Below are 27,950 nucleotides of genomic sequence, written 5' to 3'. Positions count from 1 at the left end.
ATTATGAATGGAAGACAACTGAAACATTCTTACAAATGTCTACTCTATTATTAATTTTTGAGGAAAATACATAAACAATTATAATGATATGGATGTGGAAGCACTAAAGGTATTCAGTAAATCAGGAAACCCAGGAGCACTGATATTTAAATACCCATGCATAGCATCACTTGCAGCCCAGCATGCTATTTATTGTTCTGTGTTCCCAAACAGTCTATAAAGGCCGTGTTTGTGTCTGGATTTCCAATTTGGCTGAAAGATGTAAAAATCCCACATTGTCAGACAAATTGCTTTGGCTATATCAGCAGAAGTGGCTTAAAAGCAAAAATGGTATTCCAGTGATTCCACCTATAACTCCTTGATGTTGAAATCCCAGTATAAAAACAGCCATTTGAAGCAAACTTCTATTTAAAAGGCAAAGAAAATATGAATAGGAAAGTATCTGTCCAGGAAAGTAGAGATTCAAAACTGGTTCTTAAGTTATGAATTCTATGAGAACCAGTTCCAAAATATCTCCAATTCATTATATAATAAAATAGATAATGGTTTTATAGACTTTGTATAAATATATCTTCAATGTCTGATGGTTTTCTCTTAAAAGGATAGGTTTTTATTTTTCTTTTTAAAAACTGTGTTTACTGAGCTGCCAACTTTTGTCTCTGATTTCATTCATTCCTTTTCCTCACAGCCCTCCCAACTCCCACTCCACTTGGACTAATAAATACATCTGAGAAATCAGAAATTTAGGCAAAGGTCTTTTACTTGTGGTTAGGCTTACATCGTTCCAAAAAGTAAACATAACTAACACCTAAAAGTACCAGAGGAGGTGCTCCGGTATCAGTAGAAGGCACTGATCGTCATCACACAGAGAAAGCGTGATGTGGATCCTCCTGTACGGATGCCAGTACAGTCCCGTCAAATGAGGACACTCTTTTCTGAGTGTGACAGTGTTAGGCAAGAGTAGGAACCGGAGGCTCTTCTCCACGGGGTTAGGCAGCCAGGCCCTCCAGGGGCACGATTACAGATGACATGGAGGTGACTGTGATGGTCACAGTGACGCTGATCCCAGCTATGACAGCAGTACTGACGTCAGCAGCAACAGCTCGGCCGGATCTGTAAATCCTTCGGGTGCTTCACAGCCAGCTGATCATCCCGGATCCATTCCTGGGACAGACCACAAAATCCACTCTCACAGAAGTGAATCCAGTGTATTCAGTTACCACTGAAAACACACCAGTCCTGGTATTTGCTAGTTTGGAAAAAATGGTACATACTATTGCATTATTTTGGAAATCAGTTACATATAAGCTACAAGAAAAATGTATTGTTAAAAAACACACGCATGGGTACTTCTGGTGGCATGGCTTTAAAACCCTGTGCTTGGCTATAAAAACATTACAGGCAAAATTAATGAATAACAATTTTTATGAAAAAAAAAAAAGAGGAAAGTATTTTACTATACCAAAACTAGTTTAAGACATATCGAAATCAAATTTTATGCAAATACCTCTAGAAAACTGAATTATATAGTTAAAATGTTAAATACAGAATATGCTTTAAAATTAATGTATTAAGTTACTATATATTAAAGATATGATTTGGAAATTAGAGCTGTTTCAAAATACTCTGCAAATTTCATTGTTTAAGAACCCTGGGAAGTTGCCAAATCACCATGCGGTCCTCCCTTACACTGGGGGCGTCTATTCTGAGTCTGGAGAGAGTCATTACATAACATACAAATAAAAATAAGAGTAAAACACCAGGTACAATTAATTTAATTCACTTCCTGAGACTCAGAGCTCAGTGACTTGAATAAAATACGACAACGTTTTTTTTTTAAATACTGAGAACATTATCTTCTGGCAACAGCCACTACACTTTTGTGTTACAAGTAGGTCATAAAGATAGGGCTTCAGGGAGAAATAGAACACAGATGAACCTCTAAAGGAGAAAGCTCTCGCAGAAGACTTATTATTCTCTTTTTATGAGGTACGAACAGAAAAATAGATAAAACATAACAACCCGGATTATAGACTACAGGGGATTTTTCATCACTAGACTTTTATGATGTTTTATGAATGATCCTTAATACAGCAATCTTCCTGCTGAGTTACCAGGAAATAATTTCGATCATCAATAATACGGTTAAAAAGTTCACCCCATTGTAATATCCAGATCAAGAGACCTTCCCTCTTCTTTATTTTATGTATATAATAACAGACAATCACGTCTCTCCAGACTCATACCCAACTGAAACTTTCATTATAATGAAGAGACAGGACAGGAAGGAAAATTCTGGTACCATTTATTTTTCTATGACAGAAATAAAGCTGCTGTTTCACAGCTTGAAAAATACACAGTAATCATTGTGTATTACAATAACTGCATAATGCTAAAGCAAGTGATCTTTCCAGAAACAAAATCTGTTTTCCCTATGACTCCTTCCCCACCCTCAACTCAAAAATTACCATATAATAATGTCCACCTAAAGTCAGCAAGCTTCCGATGCTGCATGTCGCACGTAAGCAGTGTGATCCAACACAGCAGGACAATGCCAGTCTCTGCTTCTGTGTCCTACCTGTGCCCACAGGCCGCCATGCTTTATAACTCTTCTTTAAAGCCTTTTCGTGTCTCCTGCCTGGCTCTGTCTTCCTCACTGGGTGCCAACCATGTGAAATAGACCTTCACGGGATCGATGTTCCAGTGCTTGTGGAACGATATGGGAACTTGGTGAGATAGGTAGTCCTTAGGGTAATCCACAGGCCGAGCCTGCAGGAAGAACAGAGAATCCCGCTCTCTCACTCATCGAAAACAATTTTGCTTCAGAATAGCATTTAAATGCATGAAACGATTGCTCTCCTTCAATATCTGATGTTGGTTATGGGAATCTAAAAGCAAGAAGGAAAATCTTTTCCACTAAAATCTTCCCTCTAAGTGTAGGCTCTTTGCTTCTGCATCCCCAATTACTTTCGTATCCCAAATGCATCGCTTTTTGCTTCTAGGTTCCACAGTCATGCCTCTGGGATATTCCTCAACTGTGGTAATAACTATGAAAAGTTCTCCTTGGTAAGTCATTTAAGTTACTATTATGACTTCTGCAAAGAGGCAGAAAAACTTATTTCCCAGGTCTAAAGAAACTAAAGAAACTTTGGCCATACATGGTTGTGTGGCAAGGTGGGGCAAGGAATTTTGGGCATTCCCACTGCCTGTCCGCTGCTGTAACTTGGAATTAGGCATGTCTTTCAGAGTAGGGAAAGCCTAGAAAAGGAAACACTACGGAGACAAAGCAAATCAGTGGTGTCCTGGGTCTGCGAATGGCGGTGGGGAATGAATGCAGATTCACGCAAGGGAATTTGGGGGGCATGATCCTAGTGTTTTAAAACCGGGTTTGCGGTTGCCTAGCTCTGGAAATTTGCTAAAAATTTTCAAGGTACCATTCACACCATTACTGTGTGTGAATTGTGTATGGTATATAAATCATACCTCAGTACAGCTGTAAAAAAAAAAAAAGTGTGTCTAAAATACAATCAGTCTCCATTTGTTACACTGTTCAGTGTGCTATAATCTTTACAGATAAGAAGGTTGACATTTTGCCCAATTTCTGTCCCTCTCATGCAGGTTAAGCCAGCTCTCTTTCTGCGTGTACAGCTTCCCACCCTGCTCCGCCTCTGCTCCTAAGTCCTCCTTGCTCACACTGACCCTGCCTGTCTGGGATTTCCTTTTGGCATTTTGGGCGCAGAGGTTGATTACAGACTTCTCAGCATCACAGATGCCTCTTTGGATGCATTTTACTCTTCTAGTTTTGTCTTGTCTTTTCATGACCTCATTTATCAGAAATGATTAGCACATTCTAATGCTTAATAATCCAGCTCTTCACTTGCAGAGATGACTCCTGAGAGGCAATTAATCACTTCTGGAATCTGCATTAATAAGGCAAAAATATTTTGGATTTATTTTTTCCTGTGTTACATCTGTTTTTATCTCCAACAGTTCATTTTTAAGTGTGAAAAACAAGCAACAATTTTAATATATTACTGGACTCAGTTTGCTAATATTTTATTAAGGATTTTTGCATCTATGTTCAAGAGTAACACTGGCCTGTCCTTTACTTCTGTAATGTACCATTTTCATTCCTTTGTTAACTTTTTAGCTATTTTTTTTTTTTTAGTGATTTTCTTAGTGCTTGCTCTAGGGATACAATGTACATCTCTCACATTTTAGGTTAATGTTGGCCTCATAAACTGAGTTAGGAAGCATTCTTGCTTCTCTAATTCAACTTCATCAATGTATATAAGTTTAAATACATTTTCTATTTCTTCTTGAGAAATAGCCTTACTTAAAAAGTGTAATCTAGAAATTTCTCCATTTCATTTATTTTTTTTAATTTTTCAATTCATCATTATTAAAAAGTTTTTTTTAGTATCTTTATTGGAGTATAATTGCTTTACAATGCTGTGTTAGTTTCTGCTGTATAACAAAGTGAATCAGCTATATGTATACATATATCCCCATACCCCCTCCCTTTTGAGCCTCCCTCTCACCCTCCTTATCCCACCCCTCTAGGTGGTCACAAAGCACCGAGCTGATCTCCCTGTGCTATGCAGCAGCTTCCTACTAGCTATCTATTTTACATTTGGTAGTGTATATATGTCAGTGCTACTCTCTCACTTCGTCCCAGCTTCCCCTTACCCTCCTGTGTTCTCAAGTCTGTTCTCTACATCTGCGTCTTTATTCCTGTCCTGCCGCTAGGTTCATCAGTACCGTTTTTTTAGATTCCATATATGTGCATTAGCATACGGTATTTTTCTCTTTCTGACTTACTTCACTCTGTATGACAGACTCTAGGTCCATCCACCTCACTGCAAGTAACTCAATTTCGTTTCTTTTTATGGCTGAGTAATATTCCATTGTATATATGTGCCACATCTTCTTTATCCATTCGTCTGTTGATTGACATTTAGGTTGCTTCCATGTCCTGGCTATTGTAAATAGTGCTGTAATGAACATTGTGGTACATGTCTCTTTTTGAATTATGGTTTTCTCAGGGTATATGCCCAGTAGTGGTATTGCTGGGTCATATGGTAGTTCTAGTTTCAGTTTTGTTTTGTTTTTTTTAAATTTATTTATTTATTTTTGGCTGTGTTGGGTCTTTGCTTCTGCACGAGGGCTCTCTCCAGTTGCGGCGAGTGGGGGCCACTCTTCATCGCAGTGCGCGGGCCTCTCACTGTCACGGCCCCTCCCGTTGCGGAGCACAGGCTCCAGACACGCAGGCTCGGCAGTTGTGGCTCATGGGCCCAGTCGCTCCGCGGCATGTGGGATCCTCCCGGACCAGGGCTCGAACCCGTGTCCCCTGCATTGGCAGGCGGACCCCCAACCACTGCGCCACCAGGGAAGCCCCTAGTTTCAGTTTTTTAAGGAACCTCCATACTGTTCTCCATAGTGGCTGTATCAATTTACATTCCCACCAACAGTGCAAGAGTGTTCCCTTTTCTCCACACCCTCTCCAGCATTTATTGTTTGTAAATTTTTTGATGATGGCCATTCTGATGGGTGTGAGGTGATACCTCACTGTGGTTTTGATTTGCATTTCTCTAATGATTAGTGATGTTGAGCCTCTTTTCATGTGTTTGTTGGCCATCTGTATGTCTATTTTGGAGAAACGTCTATCTCCATTTCATTTAAATTGTCTAATTTGTTGGCATAATTGTGGTAGGGTATATAAAGATACCCCTCCTTCATTTCTGATTTTGGCAATTTTTGTCTTCTCTTTCTCTTGGTCAAGCTAGCTTAAAGGTTTACCAAATTAGAGCTAATTTTTGGCTTAATTGATTTTCTCTATTTTTCTGTTTTCTATTTCATTGATTTGTGCTCTGATCTTTAGTATTTCTTTTATTCCACACAGTTCAGATTTGGTATTATTCTTTTGCTTCTCAATGTAGAAACTTAGATTATTGATTTAATATCTTTATTCCTTTCTAACATGTTTAAAACTGTAAATTTCCTTCTAACCACTATATAGCTGCACTCAAAGTTTTTGATATGTTGTGTTTTCATTTTCATTCCATTGAAGGTATTTTCTAATTTTCCTTATGATTTCTTTTTTGACCTATGGGTTATTTCAAAGTGTGTTGTTTAATTTCCAAATATTGGGGGAATTTCCCCAATTTTTTTTCTTGATTTCTAATTTCATTCCATTGTTCTGGGAGGTGAGTCTTGTTTTATGACTTAGCATATGGCCTATCCTGGAGAATGTTCTATATACATTTGAAAAGAATGTTCATTCTGTTGTTGACGGTGGAATACTTTATATGTGACAGGTCACGTAGTTAATACTTGTCTATTTCGCTTTTCAATTCTGTCCATTTATGTTTCATGTAATTTGAAGATCTGTTGTTAGCTGTATATATACATTTATAATTGTTTTCTTCTCTTGATGTATTAACCTTTGTCATAAAATGGCCCACTTTCTGTCTAGTAATATTTCTGTTCTTAAAATCTATTGTTTTTAATATTACTATAGCCACTCAAGCTCTCTGTGATCAACTGTTTGCATGGTATATCTTTTTTATTTAAATTTTTAGAACTATTTTAAAATTGAAGTATAATTTACAATGTTATGTTAGTTTCAGGTGTACAGCAAAGTGATTCAGATTATATATATATATATATATATATATATATATATATATATTCTTTCCATTAGAGATTTTTACAAGATATTGAGTATAGTTCCCTGAGCTACATACAATAGGTCCTTGTTGTTTACATATACATGCTACTATATATAAAATAAACACCAAACTCCTAATTTATCCCCCAACCCCCACTATCTCTTTTGATAACTATGTCTGAGTCTATTTCTGTTTTGTAAATAAGTTCATTTATATCATTTTTTTAGATTCCACATACAAGTAGTGTCATATGATTTTTGTCTTTATTGGACTTACTTTACTTAATATGATAACCTCTAGGTCCATCCATGTTACTGCAAATGGCATTATTTCATTCTTTTCTGTGGCTGAGTAATATTCCATTGTGTATATATATCACATCTTCTTTATCCATTCCTCTGTTGATGGACATTTAGGTTGCTTCCCTGTCTTGGCTATTGTAAATAGTGCTGCAGTGAACATTCAGGTGCAGTGAACATTTGGGTGCATGTATCTTTTCAAATCATGGTTTTCTCTGGATATATGCCCAGGAGTGGGATTGCAGGATCATATGATAACTCTATTTTTAGTTTTTTAAGGAACCTCCATATTGTCCTCCATAGTGGCTGCACCAATTTACATTCCTCTCTATGATCAACTGTTTGCATGGTATATCTTTTCCTTTTATATTCAACCTGTTTGTGTCTATGAATCTAAAGTATACTTGATTCTTATAGACAACATATAGACAAATCATACTTTCTATCCAGTCTGACAATCTCTGCCCTTTGACTGGGGTATTTAGTCCATTCATATTTAATGTAATACTTGATATAGCTGTATTTTCATTAGCCATTTTATATGCCATTTTTTTCTTTGATACCTTGTTTTTATTTCCTTTTGCTATATACCAGGATGTGGTATTGCTGCAGCATATGGTCCTATATTTAATTTTTTGAGCAACCTCTACAGTTTTCCCGTAGTGTATATGCCATTTTTTTAATACATTTTTTTTGTCCATCTGTTTCTCCTTTATTGCCCTTTTTTGTTAAAATCTTTTAGTGTTCATTTAAGTCTCTTTAAAAATATAGCTAAAACATCAAAAAAGTTACTTTCTTAAAGGTTTCTCTAGGGATAACATGTATCTTTAACTTAGCGGGTTAATACTGACTTAACTCCAACAAAATCAACCTTGCCCCAATAAAGCTCCACTTCTTTCCCCTGCCTTTGTTTTACTGTCATCATATATATTGCATTTATCTATGTTATAAAGTCAGCAATATAGAGTTATATTGTTTTAAACAATCTTGTGAAAGAAATTAAGAGAAAAATATCTGTATGTGTATATACACATCCATATATTTTGTTCATACACATTTTTTCCTCTCTTATATACACACATATGTGTATATATACACACAAACATGTATATACATAGTCTTTCCAGTGTACTTAATTCCTTCCTATATATTCCAGGTACCACATGGTGCCATTTTCTTTCAGCCCAAAGAATTTTCTTTAGTTTTTTTAAGGGAAGGTCCATTAGCAAAGAATTCTCTCACTTTTTGTTTATCTGGGAATGTCTTTATTCCACTTCCATTTTGGAAGGATAGTTTTACTGGATATAGAACTTCTGGTTAACTTTCTTCTTTTCTTTATGCCTTCAGGCCTCTTATTTCTAATGAGAAATCAGCCAGTAACATTTTAATTTCCATTTTCATTAGGTTTTTTGTTGCTTTTAAGATTTTCCCTTTGTCATTGTTTTTCAGTGATTTGACTCTAACATGTTCATGTGTGATTCTTTTCCTGATTATCCTACTTGGGCCTTGTTGAGTTTCTCAGATCAACAGATTGTTTCTCATTACATTTTTGAGAAAATGTATTTCTTAAAAAAAATTGTTTTTGTCCCATTCTTTTTCCCTTCTCTTTTTAAAAAGGACCCCCATTAACTGTATGTTGGTATACTTTGTTTTACCACTTGTCTTTGAGGCTGTGTTCATTTTTCTTCAGTCTTTTTTCTGTTCTTTGGATTAGGTAATTTCTATTGATTGGCCTTCAAATTTACTGATTGTTTCTTTTGCCATCTCAAATCTACTGTTATGTCCATTTAGATAATTTCTCATTTCTTTTATTGGGTTTTACAACTATAGAATTTTCATTTGGTTCCTTATCATAGTTTCTATTATTTTTCTATTAAGACTTGCCATTTGTTGAGTTAACGTAATCACATTTTCCTTTGACTACAGTTTCCTTTAATTCTGTGAATATAGTTTTTTTTTTTATTAGCTGCTTTGAACTCTCTGTCTGTCAAACCCAACATCTGGTCCCATTCAGCCTCTGTTTCTGTTGATCAGAGTCCATTTCCGTTGACTACATTTTTTCCCTGAGTTCAGTGTTTCTTTGCATGTTTCACAGTAATTGACTGGAAACTGGTTATTTTTAAATAATGTATTATAGCAACTCACAAATCTGTTTGTTTACTACTCTTTTTTAAAAACTAATTTGCCTGAACTTACACTGTGGAATCTTTCTCCCTAGAGTGTGTGGCTGCTAGTTTCTCAAGTTTTAGTTCTTATTTTTATTCTTTAGGATGACTTTCTAGAAGTCACTCCTGTGCCTGAATAACTTCGTAGTTAGTTTGTAATATAGGCAGAGATTGTGCTCAAACGTCTCAAGCCCATAAAGCTTCAATCTGTGTGTGGATTGGAAAGGACATTCAAAGCTTCAGTGGGTTTTCAAACATGCCTTGGCTTGTAATTACTTTCATCCACTGTCCCATGTGCATGCATGTAGTTTCCCAGTGGGCCAGAGAATTGTGGCCAGCTTCTCTAGCCCTACTGTGCTCTCTTATTTCCAGGGTATTAGGTATTAAACTTCTGACCAATAATCCCTTCCCCGTAACTGAGACTACAACCTCAGGCTAGTGAAGATGCAGGTTTTTCTTGTTTGTTTCCTACCCAAATTTGACAATTTTAGCTGACATACCTGTGGGTTTTCATCTCTCCCACAAATCAAGTCCACCCCCTCTGACAGCAAACCTGTTGTTTTTTTCCAGCCAGGCCCATACTGGTGAAACTACTGCTGCTCTCTCCAACCAAGCTGGGATGGAAGGCAGGTAGGGTGGGGGGTTTTCAGGCAGAAAGGCCTCAGACTCTGTTGCTCTTACCCAGAACTACAGTAGTTTTTCAGGAATTAATGCTTCTCAGTGCTCTTTGGTTGACTTCCAGATTCCTGAAATAGTTATTTTGACAATTTTGTGCAGAGGATTCACTGACCATTGCACACTGCCATACCCATTAGTAGCATATAATTTTGGAAGAGCAGAAAAACACATGCTCTAGATACTTTGTTTTTAACAGAGGGATATACTAGACATTCCTTGAGGCTTCCTTCTGAACCTGTGATCTCACAATAACCTTCCCTGACTAAAAGGAGAAGAAATGTGGCCCAGGCAACTTTGTATCTGAGCTTGTTTCCAAATGCCTGCTCTAACTTACCAGGAATCCTAGATTTTATCTCTTTCTCAATATGAACAAATACACTGTTTGGACCAGTATTCAAACATTACAAATGGAAAGTAATGTCCAAATCAGAGCAAACTCTCTTAAAAGAGGCTTAAGAATTAGAAGATAAAGCAGTGTCTGTTGGGGAGGATACATTTTGAGCATACTTTATGACTTTGGAAAGGTTTAAAATTTATTATGTGAATTAGAGAAATCAAGAGTTTTAAAGTATGGGAAACAACAATTTAAAAAAATTTTTTAAATTATCTTCAAAGGACTTTTACATAAGGAGAAAAGAAAGAAGGAAAATAATCCTTATCATTTCATTTAGTAACGTATTCTTCCCTAAGTGAAAAAGGCTGCTATAAAAACCTAAGACCGGGTCTTCCCTGGTGGTGCAGTGGTTAAGAATCCGCCTGCCAACACAGGGGACACGGGTTCGAACCCTGGCCCAGAAAGACCCCACATGCTGCGGAGCAACTAAGCCCATGCACCACAACTGCTGAAGCCCACAGGCCCAGAGCCCGTGCTCCTCAACAAGAAAAGCCACCGCGATAAGAAGCCCGCGCACCGCGACGAAGAGTAGCCCCTGCTCACCGCAACTAGAGAAAGCCCACGCGCAGCAGCGAAGACCCAACTCAGCCAGAAATAAATAGATAAATAAATAATAAATAAGACTATGATAGTAACAGTGATAAATTATTTCCCTTATACACCAACAGTTTTAATTACCCTTCCTTTCTGTGAGTGAAACATTATGATAGTGAGAGAGAGGGTAAGAGAGAATAACTTGCTTTTTTAAGTCCTATAACACCACACATAGGCTCAAGGTTTTAAAAGATGGCAAAGTACCTTTTGATTAGTAGCAGGAGGGAGGTTTCTCATACATTTCTTATTATGAAAGTCTATCTTTATCTTTCCTTGCAGTCCTCAAGAACGCAGAAATGGATTCTGCCTTTCTTGGTGTAATGCAAGCACTTTCTTTGCCTTGTTCAAGTGATCTCCTATAGTGTTATTTCTGTCATGCCCAATTCTCTATATGGCTATAATAGCGTTTGCTACTGGTTACTAAATAAAGCATGAAGACTATATTTTCGATGTAAGGGAGGGCACTTAAAATACCTATGCATTCAATTTTCAAAAAGCTTTGGATTTCTTAAAGGAGAACATTAAGTGAATGTGGGCTATGGTTATTTTTAGTGCAAATATATCTGCTATTATTCTTACAATATCAGAATAGTCACTGATCAGAATATTCACTAACCTGATTCTTCAAAAAAGAAACTACTAAAAAGATCGCAAAAGGATTCCCTTCTTACCCCACACTGCAGGATGGTGAAACTGTTAGCACCAGCCACCCCTGGTAAACATCATCTCATCTCTTCTATAACCCCCAGACTATAAGCTTATTGAGACGTTATACTGAAACTTAATTAAGTTTAGCCTGTCAGTTTAATAGCAACCGAAGAGGAGAAAGCCCAATAGACAGTGTAAGGACTGAGGACAGTGTAGAACTGCAAACACAGTTGGTGGCTAGCGGAACAACATTAAGTCAGTCCTGTATATTTTTAAATAGCATCTGATAATTTTTAAGTACCACCAATTTTTTTTTAACTCAAAGAACAAAAAAAGAACAGCTTTTACCTGAGCCTACATGCAAGGATGCTGGTCAAACACCATTTCATTTTCTAGATGTTTCTGCGTTCCATCTTCATGCTGTTACCTGGTACAGCATCAACCCTCTGGACAAAGACGTCTGTTAAGGATTTCCCCCTGGAGCCTGTCCACACAGCTCTTAAGACCGTTTCCAGAAGAACAGGTGAAGGGAAAGTAGTAGTACCTTCAAGTGAGAAGAAAACCCCCCTCTCTCCCTCTGAGGTAGGAATAAAAACGTTTTTCTCACCTGATGGAAGAGAGGGCTGTGTGTCACAGGGATTCCTAACCCACTAAAGCACATCCCCAGGACCATATCATCAGGAGCGTCATTGCTGTAGCAGCGACACTTGCTGGCGAGAAGTCTCCTGATTGCCTCTCTGCTGAAGACCATCCTGGGGGAAGCCAGAGCAGACAGAGAAGGCGGTTAGCTCCTCACAACCGGTAATCTGAATAAGGAAACGGAGTTCAGAGCCACGTTTCTGATACAGATGTTGACATCAGCAGTGTTTTATATTTGTTATTCTGAGGGAAATGTTTCTGTGCTATGAAAAAAAAAAGCATTTAATATAAAATATCTATAATTAAACACTTGGCAGTGTTCTTTTTCTAGTATGTCACTGGAAAATTAGAATAGTTCTTAAGTTTACACACTCTCGATGAGATCAGTAACAAAATCCGCCAACATTCCCAGCAGGTAGATGGGCCCAGAAATACTAGGTACCTCAGTTATACAGGTGATGACTGACAATGAGATCAAATCTAATTGAAAAAAACCATGCATGGCCCAAGTGATTCCAGAACACAGAAGCTTCCTTAAGGTAATTTCGAGAAAGAGGGAAAAAAAGAGAGACAGAGGGAGAAAGAGATTGATTTGTCTCAAATAGTGCTAAGACGCTGCTTGACCAGATACGTTGGGTACTTTCTGGTGGAACTCACAGCCATCCCCACCTTTCTGTGCTCTCCTCAGCACTGTAGAAGGCTAGAAACTCTACAATATTTTCCAGACTCTCTGGCCAGATGGGTCCTGGCTTCGTCCTGACGACAAGGGGCCCAATACTGGGGGAGGCCATCTGCTTCTGGCTCTGGTGGTCTCTGTGGCAGAGGCAGGTGATGGGGGGTGGGTAGCCACAGGCTCCAGCACAGCCGGCATGGGATGGCAGAGCATCGGTGATGGTCCCAAAGCAGCAGTGACCTGGAGCCCATCCCAGGTCTGCCCCAGATGCAGTGCTGTTAACCCGACAGTAGCAGCGGCCACAGCAACCCACACCGATAGGCCCCAGAAACCAGCACCCTTTGCTCCTTCAGCTTCAGAGGCAACAGCGCTTCCTATAGTTACTGAGCTCTGGGTAAAGCCACTTGCTCCCTCTTATTCCTCTGGCCCTTTCCAATACATTTGTACCAAGTTCCTGCAATAAATTCTCCTCTTTTAAAAAATATAGATTGGTTTCTGCTTTCCCTTCTGGTCCTAGAGTAGTAATGGATCTTCTCATATCATGAATAACCCGATAGCTGATAGGGCTGATATGGTTCACAAGTTCATTCCCAATAAGCAATAACTTTCCTGAAGGCAAAACTATCTAAAATTTATCCATATATTCCCATAGCCAAATACAGGGTCGCACATACAGTATGCCCTTAGTAAAAGTCTAATAATCCAACAAGTGAGAACAAAGCTGCCTTTGCAAAGCTCTTCCCCAGGGAGGGAGAGTTCTATGAATCAGTCTAGTCGGGAAGGAAAGAGGGCAGAGCACTTGAGCACGATCCCTGATGCAAACATGTCGATTCCTGCTCAGCTGGGCTCAGTTCAGTGCCATGTAACTAACACCAGTGACCACGGCTGGTGATGCAGGGACACGGAAGACACTCCCTGCCCGTGCTGAGATGTCAGAAGACTGGATGGAATATGACCAAACAGGAGGAAAAAGAAGCTCTTTATTTAAGGTGGTATGAGGAAATATGACCGTACAAGACGAAAAAAGTGCTTATGACCTATACAACAGGGAAAACTGCAAGTTTGAAAACTCACCGTAAACTGCCTCTCTCTTAAAAATCTAGTGTCCATCAGTGACTCAGGGCCTCACACCTACGTGCTGAGCCAAATTCCTGCTCTACTGACCAATCCCAGGAAAGAGCCTGTGTGAGGGGACACGTGTTCACCATAAACAGACATTTCCCTTAAAGTGTCTGCCTGATGTCCTGTCAAGGAACGTTTCATAGGTAACTAATTGTCCCAATCACAGCACGCATCTCGTCCTCTTAAACCCTATTTGAATAAAAATGCTTCTCTTCTGCCAGCATCCAGTAGAATGAAAAAGAAAAGAAAAGCCTTTCATTTTGGCGTGCTCTACCCCACCCCCGCCAAAAAGGAAAATTACCAGTTACAGCACAGTATGTCTGTTCTGCCAACTTTTAAATATTAAAAAGATGTTGATCAATAAAACCAAGAGCTGGTTCTTTGAAAGGATAAACAAAATTGACAAACCTCTGGTCAGGCTCACCAAGAAGAAAAGAGACAGAAACTAAATAAAAAGAAATGAAAAAGGAGAAATCTCAACTGATACCACAGAAATACAAAAAACCGTAAGGGAATACTATGAACAATTATATGCCAACAAATTTGACAACCTAGAAAAAATGGACAACTTTCTAGAAACATACAGCCCACCAAAACTGAATCAAGAAGAAATAGATAATTCGAACAGACTGATCACTAAAAGTGAAATAGCATCTGTAATAAAAAATAAAAAATAGGGCTTCCCTGGTGGCACAGTGGTTGAGAATCTGCCTGCTAATGCAGGGGACATGGGTTCGAGCCCTGGTCTGGGAAGATCCCACATGCCGCAGAGCAACTGGGCCCGTGAGCCACAACTACTGAGCCTGTGCGTCTGGAGCCTGTGCTCTGCAACAAGAGAGGCCGCGATAGTGAGAGGCCCGCGCACCGCGATGACGAGTGGCCCCCGCTTGCCGCGACTAGAGAAAGCCCTCGCACAGAAACGAAGACCCAACACAGCCAAAAATAAATAAATTAATTAATTAAAAAAAAAAGCTGTGTTCAGGAAATTCCTCTACCAAAAAAAAAATTAAATAAATAAATAAAAAATTTAAAAAACTCCTACAAACAAAGTCCAGGACAAGATAGCGTCACAGGCAATTCTACCAAACACGCAAATAACTTATACTGATCCCTCTCAACTCTTCCAAAAGACTGCAGAGGTGAGAACACTCCCAAAGACATTCTATGAAGCCATCACCCTGATACCAAACCAGACAGACCACCACCAGAAAAGAAAATTACAGGCCAGTATCTTTGAGAATATAGATGCAAAAATTCTCAACAAATGTTAGCAAACTGAATCCAACAACACATAAAAAAGATCATACACCACGACCAACGTGGGATTCATCCCAAGTTCACAAGGATGGTTCAACATATGCAAATTAATCAATGTAATACACCACATAAACAAAAGAAAAGTAAAAAACCACATGATCATCTCACTAGATGCAGAAAAAGCATTTGACAAAATTCAACATCCATTCATGATAAAAGCTCTTACCAAAGTGGGTATAAAGGGAACATATCTCAACATAATAAAAGCCATTTATGACAAACTCACAGCCAATATAATACTCAACAGTGAAAAGCTGAAAGCCTTCCTGCTAATATATCTGGAACAAGACAAGGATGTCCACTCTCACCACTTCTATTCAAAATAGTATTGGAAGTCCAAGCCACAACTATGAGACAAGGAAAAGAAACAAAGGTATCCAAATTGGAAGGGAAGAGGTAAAATTGTCACTATTTGCAGATGACATGATACTTTATATAGAGAATCCTAAAGTCTCCACACAAAAACTATTAGAACTAAAAATGAATTTAACAATGAAGCAGGATACAAAATTAATATACAGAAATTGGTTGCATTCTTTACACTAACAATGAAATATCAGGAAGGGAATGTAAAAAAAAAAACAATACCTTTTAAAATCACACCAAAAAAATAAAATACCTGGGAATAAACCTGACCAAGAAGGTGAAAGACTTATATGCTGAGAATTATAAAACATTAATAAAGGAAATTAAAGAGGATTCAGAGCTCTACCCACCACCAGAGCCTCCCATCAAGCCTCTTAGATAGCCTCAACCACCAGAGGGCAGACAGCAGAAGCAAGAAAAACTACAATCCTGCAGCCTGTGGACCAAAAACCACAGTTACAGAAAGATAGACAAGATGAAAAGGCAGAGGGCTATGTACCAGATGAAGGAACAAGAAAAACCCCCAGAAAAACAACTAAATGAAGTGGAGATAGGCAACCTTCCAGAAAAAGAATTCAGAATAATGATAGTGAAGATGATCCAGGACCTCGGAATAAGAATGGAGGCAAAGATTGAGAAGATGCAAGAAATGATTAACAAACACCTAGAAGAATTAAAGAACAAACAAACAGAGATGAACAAATACAATAACTGAAATGAAAACTACACTAGAAGGAATCAATAGCAGAATAACTGAGGCAGAAGAACGGATAAGTGACCTGGAAGACAGAATGGTGGAATTCACTGCTGCGGAACAGACTAAAGAAAAAAGAATGAAAAGAAATGAAGACAGCCTAAGAGACCTCTGGGACAACATTAAACGCAACAACATTCGCATTATAGGGGTCCCAGAAGGTGAAGAGAGAGAGAAAGGACCAGAGAAAATATTTGAAGAGATTATAGTCGAAACTTCCCTAACATGGGAAAGGAAATAGCCACCCAAGTCCAGGAAGCGCAGAGAGTCCCATACAGGATAAACCCAAGGAGAAACACGCCGAGACACATAGTAATCTAAGTGGCAAAAATTAAAGACAAAGAAAAATTATTGAAAGCAGCAAGGAAAAACGACAAATAACATACAAGGGAACTCCCATAAGGTTAACAGCTGATTTCTCAGCAGAAACTCTACAAGCCAGAAGGGAGTGGCATGATATACTTAAAGTGATGAAAGGGAAGAACCTACAACCAAGATTACTCTACCCAACTCTACCCAGCAAGGATCTCATTCAGATTCGACGAAGAAATAAAAAGCTTTACAGACGAGCAAAAGCTAAGAGAATTCAGCACCACCAAACCAGCTCTACAACAAATGCTAAAGGAACTTCTCTAAGTGGGAAACACAAGAGAAGAAAAGGACCTACAAAAACAAACCCAAAACAATTAAGAAAATGGTCATAGGAACATACATATCGATAATTACCTTAAATGTGAATGGATTAAATGCTCCAACCAAAAGACACAGCCTTGCTGAATGGATACAAAAACAAGACCCATATATAGGCTGTCTACAAGAGACCCACTTTAGACCTAGGGACACATACAGACTGAAAGTGAGGGGATGGAAAAAGATATTCCATGCAAATGGAAATCAAAAGAAAGCTGGAGTAGCTATACTCATATCAGATAAAATAGACTTTAAAATAAAGAATGTTACAAGAGACAAGGAAGGACACTACATAATGATCAAGGGATCAATCCAAGAAGAAGATATAACAATTATAAATATATATGCACCCAACATAGGAGCACCTCAATACATAAGGCAACTGCTAACAGCTATAAAAGAGGAGATCGACTGTAACACAATAATAGTGGGGGACTTTAACACCTCACTTACACCAATGGACAGATCATCCAAAATGAAAATGAATAAGGAAACAGAAGCTTTAAATGACACAATAGACCAGTTAGATTTAATTGATATATATAGGACATTCCATCCAAAAACAGCAGATTACACGTTCTTCTCAAGTGCGCACGGAACATTCTCCAGGATAGATCACATCTTGGGTCACAAATCAAGCCTCAGTAAATTTAAGAAAATTGAAATCATATCAAGCATCTTTTCGGACCACAACGCTATGAGATTAGAAATGAATTACAGGGAAAAAAACGTAAAAAAGACAAACACATGGAGGCTAAACAATACATTACTAAATAACCAAGAGATCACTGAAGAAATCAAAGAGGAAATAAAAAAATACCTAGAGACAAATGACAATGAAAACACGATGACCCAAAACTTATGGGATGCAGCGAAAGCAGTTCTAAGAGAGAAGGTTATAGCTATACAAGCCTACCTAAAGAAACAAGAAAAATCTCAAGTAAACAATCTAACCTTACACCTAAAGAAACTAGAGAAAGAAGAACAAACAAAACCCAAAGTTAGCAGAAGGAAAGAAATCATAAAGATCAGAGCAGAAATAAATGAAATAGAAACAAAGAAAACAATAGCAAAGGTCAATAAAACTAAAAGTTGGTTCTTTGAGAAGATAAACAAAATTGATAAGCCATTAGCCAGACTCATCAAGAAAAAGAGGGAGAGGACTCAAATCAACAAAATCAGAAATGAAAAAGGAGAAGTTACAACAGACACTGCAGAAATACAAAGCATCCTAAGAGACTACTACAAGCAACTTTATGCCAATAAAATGGACAACCTGGAAGAAATGGACAAATTCTTAGAAAGGTATAACCTTCCAAGACTGAACCAGGAAGAAATAGGAAATATGAACAGACCAATCACAAGTAATGAAATTGAAACTGTGATTAAAAATCTTCCAACAAACAAAAGTCCAGGACCAGATGGCTTCACAGGTGAATTCTATCAAACATTTAGAGAAGAGCTAACACCTATCCTTCTCAAACTCTTCCAAAATATAGCAGAGGGAGGAACACTCCCAAACTCATTCTATGAGGCCACCATCACCCTGATACCAAAACCAGACAAAGACACTACAAAAAAAGAAAATTACAGACCAGTATCACTGATGAATATAGATGCAAAAATCCTCAACAAAATACTAGCAACCAGAATCCAACAACACATTAAAAGGATCATACACCACGATCAAGTGGGATTTATCCCAGGGATGCAAGGATTCTTCAATATACGCAAATCAATCAATGTGATACACCATATTAACAAATTGAAGAAGAAAAACCATATGATCATCTCAATAGATGCAGAAAAAGCTTTTGACAAAATTCAACACCCATTTATGATAAAAACTCTCCAGAAAGTGGGCATAGAGGGAACCTACCTCAACATAATAAAGGCCATATATGACAAACCCACAGCAAACATCATTCTCAATGGTGAAAAACTGAAAGCATTTCCTCTAAGATCAGGAACGAGACAAGGATGTCCACTCTCACCACTATTATTCAACATAGTTCTGGAAGTCCTAGCCACGGCAATCAGAGAAGAAAAAGAATAAAAGGAATACAAATTGGAAAAGAAGAAGTAAAACTGTCACTGTTTGCAGATGACATGATACTATACATAGAGAATCCTAAAACTGCCACCAGAAAACTGCTAGAGCTAATTAATGAATATGGTAACGTTGCAGGATACAAAATTAATGCACAGAAATCTCTTGCATTCCTATACACTAATGATGAAAAATCTGAAAGAGAAATTATGGAAACACTCCCACTTACCACTGCAACAAAAAGAATAAAATACCTAGGAATAAACCTACCTAGGGAGACAAAAGACCTGTATGCAGAAAACTATAAGACACTGATGAAAGAAATTAAAGATGATACCAACAGATGGAGAGATATACCATGTTCTTGGATTGGAAGAATCAACATTGTGAAAATGAGTATACTACCCAAAGCAATCTACAGATTCAATGCAATCCCTATCAAATTACCAATGGCATTTTTTACGGAGCTAGAACAAATCATCTTAAAATTTGTATGGAGACACAAAAGACCCCGAATAGCCAAAGCAGTCTTGAGGCAAAAAAGTGGAGCTGGAGGAATCAGACTCCCTGACTTCAGACTATACTACAAAGCTACAGTAATCAAGACAATATGGTACTGGCACAAAAACAGAAACATAGATCAATGGAACAAGATAGAAAGCCCAGAGATTAACCCATGCACCTATGGTCAACTAATCTATGACAAAGGAGGCAAAGATATACAATGGAGAAAAGACAGTCTCTTCAATAAGTGGTGCTGGGAAAACTGGACAGCTACATGTAAAAGAATAAAATTAGAATACTCCCTAACACCATACACAAAAATAAACTCAAAATGGATTAGAGACCTAAATATAAGACTGGACAGTATAAAACTCTTAGAGGAAAACATAGGAAGAACACTCTTTGACATAAATCACAGCAAGATCTTTTTTGATCCACCTCCTAGAGTAATGGAAATAAAAACAAAAATAAACAAATGGGACCTAATGAAACTTCAAAGCTTTTGCACAGCAAAGGAAACCATAAACAAGACGAAAAGACAACCCTCAGAATGGGAGAAAATATTTGCAAACGAATCAACGGACAAAGGATTAATCTCCAAAATATATAAACAGCTCATTCAGCTCAATATTAAAGAAACAAACACCCCAATCCAAAAATGGGCAGAAGACCTAAATAGACATTTCTCCAAATAAGACATACAGACGGCCACGAAGCACATGAAAAGATGCTCAACATCACTAATTATTAGAGAAATGCAAATCAAAACTACAATGAGGTATCACCTCACTCCTGTTAGAATGGGCCATCATCAGAAAATCTACAAACAACAAATGCTGGAGAGGGTGTGGGAGAAAAGGGAACCCTCTTGCACTGTTGGTGGGGAATGTAAATTGATACAGCCACTATGGAGAACAATATGGAGGTTCCTTAAAAAACTAAAAATAGAATTACCATATGACCCAGCAATCCCACTACTGGGCATATACCCAGAGAAAACCGTAATTCAAAAAGACACATGCACCCCAATGTTCATTGCAGTAGTATTTACAATAGCCAGGTCATGGAAGCAACCTAAATGCCCATCAACAGACGAATGGATAAAGAAGTTGTGGTACATATATACAATGGAATATTACTCAGCCATAAAGAGGAACGAAATTGAGTCATTTGTTGAGAAGTGGATGGATCTAGAGACTGTCATACAGAGTGAAGTAAGTCATAAAGAGAAAAACAAATATCGTATATTAATGCATGTATGTGGAACCTAGAAATATGGTACAGATGAGCCGGTTTGCAGGGCAGAAGTTGAGATACAGATGTAGAGAATGGACATATGGACACCAGGGGGGGAAAATTGCGGTGGGGTGGGGATGGTGGTGTGCTGAACTGGGCGATTGGGATTGACATGTATTACACTGATGTGTATAAAATTGATTGCCTAATAAGAACCTGCAGTATAAAAAAACAAACAACTAATACTAAACTTTCATTGGGTTATTTGTATGGAAATATGTTAATATAAATGTTTCAGACATTACATGAAATTTCTAAAAATCTTATATTTGTATTTGTATGGAAATATGTATGGAAATATGTTAATATAAATGTTTCAGGACATTATATGAAATTTCTAAAAATCTTAATATTGTATTTGTATGGAAATATGTTAATATAAATGTTTCAGACATACATGAAATTTCTAAAAATCTTATATGTTCTGGTATAATGTATAAGTAACAATCCTAGTTATTACTTTAAAATGTATATCTCAAAAATAACTAATTTTCTTGTCAACTGCATTATTATGAACTTTCATCAAATCTTTAACCGTGGTCATTTTTAAGTCTTTTGTCCATTTACAGACAGTTCTGGGTGTTGTGTGTACTCTGATGCTTTTGCAAATATGTTCCTATAAAAGGCTTTCATCTTCAAGAAATTCATGGAAAAGACTCTGACAAGTACAGGTTTCTGGTACTGACTGTACTGCTGAACTGAATGAATAAGCATTTTCAGAACTCTAATGAAAAACTGATGAACTCATAAAAGTGCTAACAAAAGATCAAGATGAAAAAAAAATTAATTACATGGGACTGAGTGAACTGATGAGGATGAGTATAATTTTTGTGACTTTCTGTCTGAATTAAAAAAAAAAAATCCCACAAGGACTCAGAGGCAAAGAATATAGAAATCAATTTTCACTGCAAAGTAAAGGAGCTGTTACAGTGGAGGATTACTGGACTGAATGTCAATATTATGACATAGTATGAGTGTGTTTCATGTTTGGTAATTGCAATCATTGTTGCTTTTGTTGTGGTCATCCATGTACAATGCTTGGTGTCAGTCTATTTATCTCTTGTAAAAATAAAATACAGTGTGTGTGTGTGTGTGTGTGTGTGTGTGAAAAAAAAAATAAATAAATAAAGAGGATTCAAAGAAATGGAAAGATATCCCATGCTCTTGGATTGGAAGAATATTGTTAAAATGGCAATACTACCCAAAGCAATCAACAGATTTAATGCAATCCCTATCAAATTACCCATGACATTTTTCACAGAACTAGAACAAATAATCCAAAAATTTACATAAAACCAAAAAAAAGAAAGAAAAAGAAAAAAACCAGAATTGCCAAAGCAATCCTGAGGGGAAAATAAAAACAAACCAGGAGGTATAACTCTCCCAGGCTTCAGACAGTACTACAAAGCTACAGTAATCAAAACAGTGTGGTATTGGTACAAAAACAGACATACGGATCAATGGAACAGAATAGAGAGCCCAGAAATAAACCCACACACCTACAGTCAATTAATCTTCAACAAAGGAGACAAGAATATAAAATGGGAAAAACATATGAAAATGTGTTTCCCAGTCTCTTCAGCAAGTGGTGCTGGGAAAGTTGGACAGTTGCATGTAAATCAATGAAGTTATTAGAACACACCCTCACACCATGCACAAAAAAAAAACAAACCTCAAAATGGCTTAAAGACTTAAAACATAAGACATGACACCATAAAACTCCTAGAAGAAAACATAGGCAAAATATTTTCTGACATAAATCGCACCAGTGTTTTCTTAGGTCGGTCTCCAAAGGCAATAGAAATAAAAGCAAAAATAAACAAATGAGACCTAATCAAACTTACAAGCTTTTGCACAACAAAGGAAAGTATAAAAAAAAATGAAAAGACAACCTATGGAATGGGAGAAAATATTTGCAAATGACGTAACCAACAAGGGCTTAATCTCCAAAATATACAAACAGATCACACAACAACAAAAAAAACAACCCAATCGAAAAATGGGCAGAAGACCTTAATAGACATTTCTCCAAAGAAGATACAGATGGCCAGTAGGCACAGGAGAAGATGCTCAACATCACTAATTATTAGAGAAATGCAAATCAAAACTACAATGAGGGGCTTCCCTGGTGGCGCAGTGGTTGAGAATCCACCTGCCAATGCAGGGGACACGGGTTCGAGCCCTGGTCTGGGAAGATCCCACATGCCACAGAGCAACTGGGCCCGTGAGCCACAACTACTGAGCCTGCGCGTCTGGAGCCCGTGCTCTGCAACAAGAGAGGCTGCAACAGTGAGAGGCCAGCGCACCGCGATGAAGAGTGGCCCCCACTTGCTGCAACTAGAGAAAGCCCTCGCACAGAAACGAAGACCCAACACAGCCAAAAATAAATAAATAAGTAAAATTTAAACTGTTGATTCATTAAAAAAAAAAAAATTACAATGAGGTACCACCTCACACCGTTCAGAATGGCCATCATTAAAAAGTCTACAAATAACAAATGCTGGAGAGGGTGTGGAGAAAAGGGAACCCTCTTACAATGTTGGTATGAATGTAAGTTGGTGTAGCCACTATGGAAAACAGTATGGAGGTTCCTCAGAAACCTAAAAATAGAGTTACCATATGACCCAGCAGTCCCACTCCTGGGCATATACCCAGACAAAACTATAATTCAAAAAGATGCATGCACCCCTATGTTCATAGCAGCACTATTCACAATAGCCAAGACATGGAAACAACTAAAATGTCCATCGACAGATGAATGGATAAAGAAGATGTGGTACATATATACAGTGGAATACTACTCAGCCATAAAAAAAACAAAATAATGCCATTTGTAGCAACATGAATGCAACTAGAGGTTATCATACTAAGTGAAGTCAGAAAAAGAAAAATACCGTATGATATCACTTATATGTGGAATCTAAAATATGGAACAAATGAACCTATCTACAGAACAGAAACAGACATAGAGAACAGACTTGTGTTTGCCAAGGGGGCGGGGGGCGGGAGAGGGATGGAGTGGGAGTTTGGGATTAGCAGATGCAAACTATTGCATTTAGAATGGCTAAACAACAAGGTCCTGCTGTATAGCACAGGAACTATATCCAGTCTCCTGGGATAAACCATAATGGAAACGAATATAAAACAAGAATGTATATATGTGTATAGCTGAGTCACTTTGCTGTACAGCAGAAATTAGCACAACACTGTAAATCAACTATACATCAATTAAAAAATAAAATTAGAGTCTGTCATACAGAGTGAAGTAAGTCAGAAAGAGAAAAACAAATATAGTATGCTAACACATATATATGGAATCTAAGGGAAAATAAAGGTCATGAAGAACTTAGTGGCAAGACGGGAATAAAGACACAGACCTCCTAGAGAATGGACTTGAGGATATGGGGAGGGGGAGGGGTAAGATGTGACAGGGTGAGAGAGTGGCATAGACACATATATACACTACCAAATGTAAAATAGATAGCTAGTGGGAAGCAACCGCATAGCACAGGGAGATTAGCTCGGTGCTTTGTGACCACCTAGAGGGGTGGGATAGGGAGGGTGGGAGGGAGGGAGATACAAGAGGAAAGAGATATGGGAACATATGTATATGTATAACTGATTCACTTTGTTATAAAGCAGAAACTAAAACACCATTGTAAAGCAATTATACTCCAATAAAGATGTTTAAAAAAAATTAAATTAAAAGAATGTTAATAAAAAACAGATGTTGAAAGGCTGTAAGACTAATAATATGACTTCCTTTAATATACAATATACTAATTTTAAAAATAAGAAAAACTGAAATGAGAGGCAGGGATTTGCCCAAGGGAACACCTGCAAATCAAGAATAGCCATGCAGCGTAGCAACACACACACACACACACACACCATGTACAGAAGATAAACTGCATCATCAGAAACGGGCCTGCCCCCAGACTCCTAGCAGATGAACACAGGTCACGGCTGTCTTTTTGGGCAACACTGCCAGGGCCTCTTCATCCTGACCACAGCTTCCTACCCAAATGCATGTAAGGAAGTATTTTCAAAAAAGAAAATAGTTATTGAACTAGTTGCCTCCAAATACCCAAACTTTCAAGAAGTAAGCAACAAAGCGGAAAACGGACACTTGGATTCAAATAGTACAAAGGTCTCGTTTTCCAAACAATACAGAGTACCTACACATAAATTCCTGGAGTCCACACTCCTGGGTTAGCTCTGATAAGTGGGGCTTAAGAGGGGTGATTGAAGGCAATGGTTTTCAAAAACTTATTTGACTATAACACAGTGAGAAAACAAGAAACACAGTTCATATGCAACCAATTATGTTTTGTGTATGTGTATGTGTATAAAAACTGGAAAAATATCACATAACAATAATACTCTTACTACATGTGATGTACATGATATATCTGTTATTCTATTCCATTCTGTATTTCATTATTTTTAAATGATGGTATGATGCGTTAATTGGTTTTACCATCCATTAGTTGATCCTGACTTGCTGATAAAAAAAAAAGCTGATTCTTAAGCTAGATCACCAGAAAAGTCTCTTGTAATATTAGAGAAACTATTATGTCTGCAGCTTTTATCAATGGTAGATATAAGACAATCACATGAAGAATGTTTCTGCATCTTTGTAAAGTGCTACTAAGAACAGAATATTACACTGGTCAATGTTATAGTTATGTAAAGATTAGTACCAGTGTTCATGCATCTATTTATTCATTTATCCTTTGTATCCTGTAAAAAATGAGTCCCCATGCTAGGAAGGGGGAATGGAATGGGAAATGAGACTCAGGTGCTGCCTTCAAATAATTCATAATCTGGGTGGAAAACAGAAAAGTAAATAGGCAATTAAATGATAATGGTCTGTATAACATGCTATGAAAGTATATTAGAAAGGCATCAAACCCGGATTTCAGGGGCTGGACTAGGCTGAAGGCTCCAGGAATAAGTAGCTGATAGCGCTGTCAAGTCCAAACGCAGGAGGAGGACGGGCCAGGTGACAGGCAGAAGGCTGGGGGGAGGGGCAGTGCTGTGTACAGACCAGCAGACGCCGTATCTGAGCGGAGGAGTTAAAAAATAGTGCCTCTGAGGAACTGAAACAGGTTCAGCACAAATTCTTTTAAGATGAGGGTGCAGATAAATGAGGCTAAGAAGGTAAAACAGCATCTGCCAAGATCACAAGAGGCCTGGTAAGCCTCAGTGAGGAATCTGGACTTACATTCTAACGGCAACGAGAGGTTATAAAAGGATGTGAAAGACTTTCACTCCCCTGGTAACGCAAAGAAAAATCCAAATAAAATAAAACTCACATTAACCTATGGAACTGTTGAAGAGATGGGTGACGTGAAGCCTGGGTGCTTCCAGGGAGGAGCCCTTCCCGGGGGAGCGGCAAGCGGGCAAAGCGGGTCTGGGGGCGGGAAGGCGGAAGGAGAGACCCGCTAGAGGCTTTAGCTCCACGGCCTCAGGAGCACCCGGGAGGCTGGGAATTAGGCCAACAAGAGGTGGTTAAAGTTGAGGCCTGATCCAGATCAACGCGACTCTGGTTGAAATCTGAACGATTATCTCCTAGTCAGACGACAAGAGTAGGAAAGAGTTCGCACTACAATCAATGGGAAGGCAGCGCAGGTCCCCGAGCAGGGGAGCGAGAGGACCAGGTGCTTTCGGGGAGTCTGTGTGACTGCAGCGCGGACGACAGCACGGAGCGGAGGAGGACGAAGGGCAGGCAGACCAGGAGGCTGTGGTGGTTCCTTCCGGGTTCGAAGTATTAACACCTTCCTGCTACAAGATACATAACCCCCGCTACCAAGAACAGGGCCCTTTACAAAAGGGGGACGCTCTGGCTTAATGGGCACCAGCACCTCACCCAGGAAACTAATGCATCACCATAAGCCTGCAAAGAGCTGGAACCTTTTTTTAATGAGGATGAGCTCAATACGCCTTGGCTTTACACTTTAGTGTCTTCTCAAAGGCCTCTGTGGACTTCTGTCTCCTATGGCTAATGGAGGGTCAACATTAGCAATGGATCAACAAAGACCAGTACTCCTGCCCAGGCCTGGTCTTCACTAGGAAAGGGCCACCTCCATAACCACGTTGCAGTCACCACTGAATGGGCCAGAGCAAACCAGGACACCTGGAATATGACCCTGCAGTAGTAGTCCTGCAGCAGGAATGGTTCTCATCTAGGAGATCCCAGAGTAAGAATATGAAGTCCTAGCCTTCAGAAGTCTATAATCCAGTGCCTAGAATGGTGCCCAGCACATACTGGACATTCAACAAAAACCTGCTGAATAAATTTAAATTACTATAGTGGATAACAAGAGTCTCCCTAAATACCCCAATAGCAAAGACTATATAGAAATAATAGAACAGACTAACTGCTCAATTGATTTACTTACATAAATCAAATCAAAAATCTTTCCCCATAAGAGATTAGGCAGATGCTTATTTAAAAGCACTGATTTTTAACTGTTATTTAAACCCTATAAATCCCACACAAATATCACTTAATTGCTTAAGTCTAAACTTCTATACCACTCTTTTCCCAAATGTGATTTATAAGCACCGGGTAATTAAAAAGTCTAATGACTTACTTTCTGAAATTAAAATCTATATCCAAAACTTTTTGCATTTAGACTATCAAAACCACTGGCTGCCTAGAAGCCCTCACGACTACAGGGACATTTCTACCGGGTCCTGACATACACTTGTACACTGTCTCTTCCAGGAGTAAAACATTCTTCACTGCGGGTTCTTGTGAAGGTTCACTTTCCTATTATAGTAGCAGCTCCCACTGACAGAGCACACCTGCGTATCAGCGTAGATCCCACGGCCACAGACCCATCTCTGCATCCTGGAAACGGAAGTGTAACGTTGTGCGTATCTGCAGAAAGCCATAGTTACCCTCCTCCTCCTGTGACGTAGCTGTAGCCGCCGGTGCCCAGGCCGTAGCCGTAACGCTCTCCCAGAAACACGGGTTCACTGGCATCGTAACAGCTCAGTAGGTGCTGGAGCCTGGAGATGCTAAGATTCCCAAGGGAACAGAAGCGATAATCACTTAATTCAAATGTGTTTTCACAGTAAA

At 38.5% G+C, this 27,950-nt stretch overlaps 1 protein-coding gene across 8 annotated transcripts in view; it reads right to left on the bottom strand.

The window, feature by feature from the left end:
- Positions 1-752: 752 nt before the first annotated feature.
- B3GLCT (beta 3-glucosyltransferase) overlaps positions 753-27,950 on the bottom strand; it is a 115,165-nt gene continuing 87,967 nt past the window's right edge. For 2 of the 8 annotated variants that reach the window (XM_036831873.1, XM_036831877.1), the window contains 3 exons: positions 27,770-27,889; positions 12,057-12,201; positions 2,290-2,769 (listed from right to left, as the gene is read on the bottom strand). In XM_036831873.1, coding sequence (XP_036687768.1) covers positions 2,602-2,769; positions 12,057-12,201; positions 27,770-27,889 — 433 coding nt within the window. In that variant the 3' untranslated portion in view covers positions 2,290-2,601. The other 6 variants (XM_036831874.1, XM_036831875.1, XM_036831878.1 and 3 more) reach the window with 6 other exon arrangements.

This window comes from Balaenoptera musculus, chromosome 18 (assembly GCF_009873245.2).
Source record: "Balaenoptera musculus isolate JJ_BM4_2016_0621 chromosome 18, mBalMus1.pri.v3, whole genome shotgun sequence".
Classification (NCBI taxonomy): Eukaryota; Metazoa; Chordata; class Mammalia; order Artiodactyla; family Balaenopteridae; genus Balaenoptera; species Balaenoptera musculus.
This window is presented reverse-complemented; position numbering and strand designations above follow the sequence as displayed.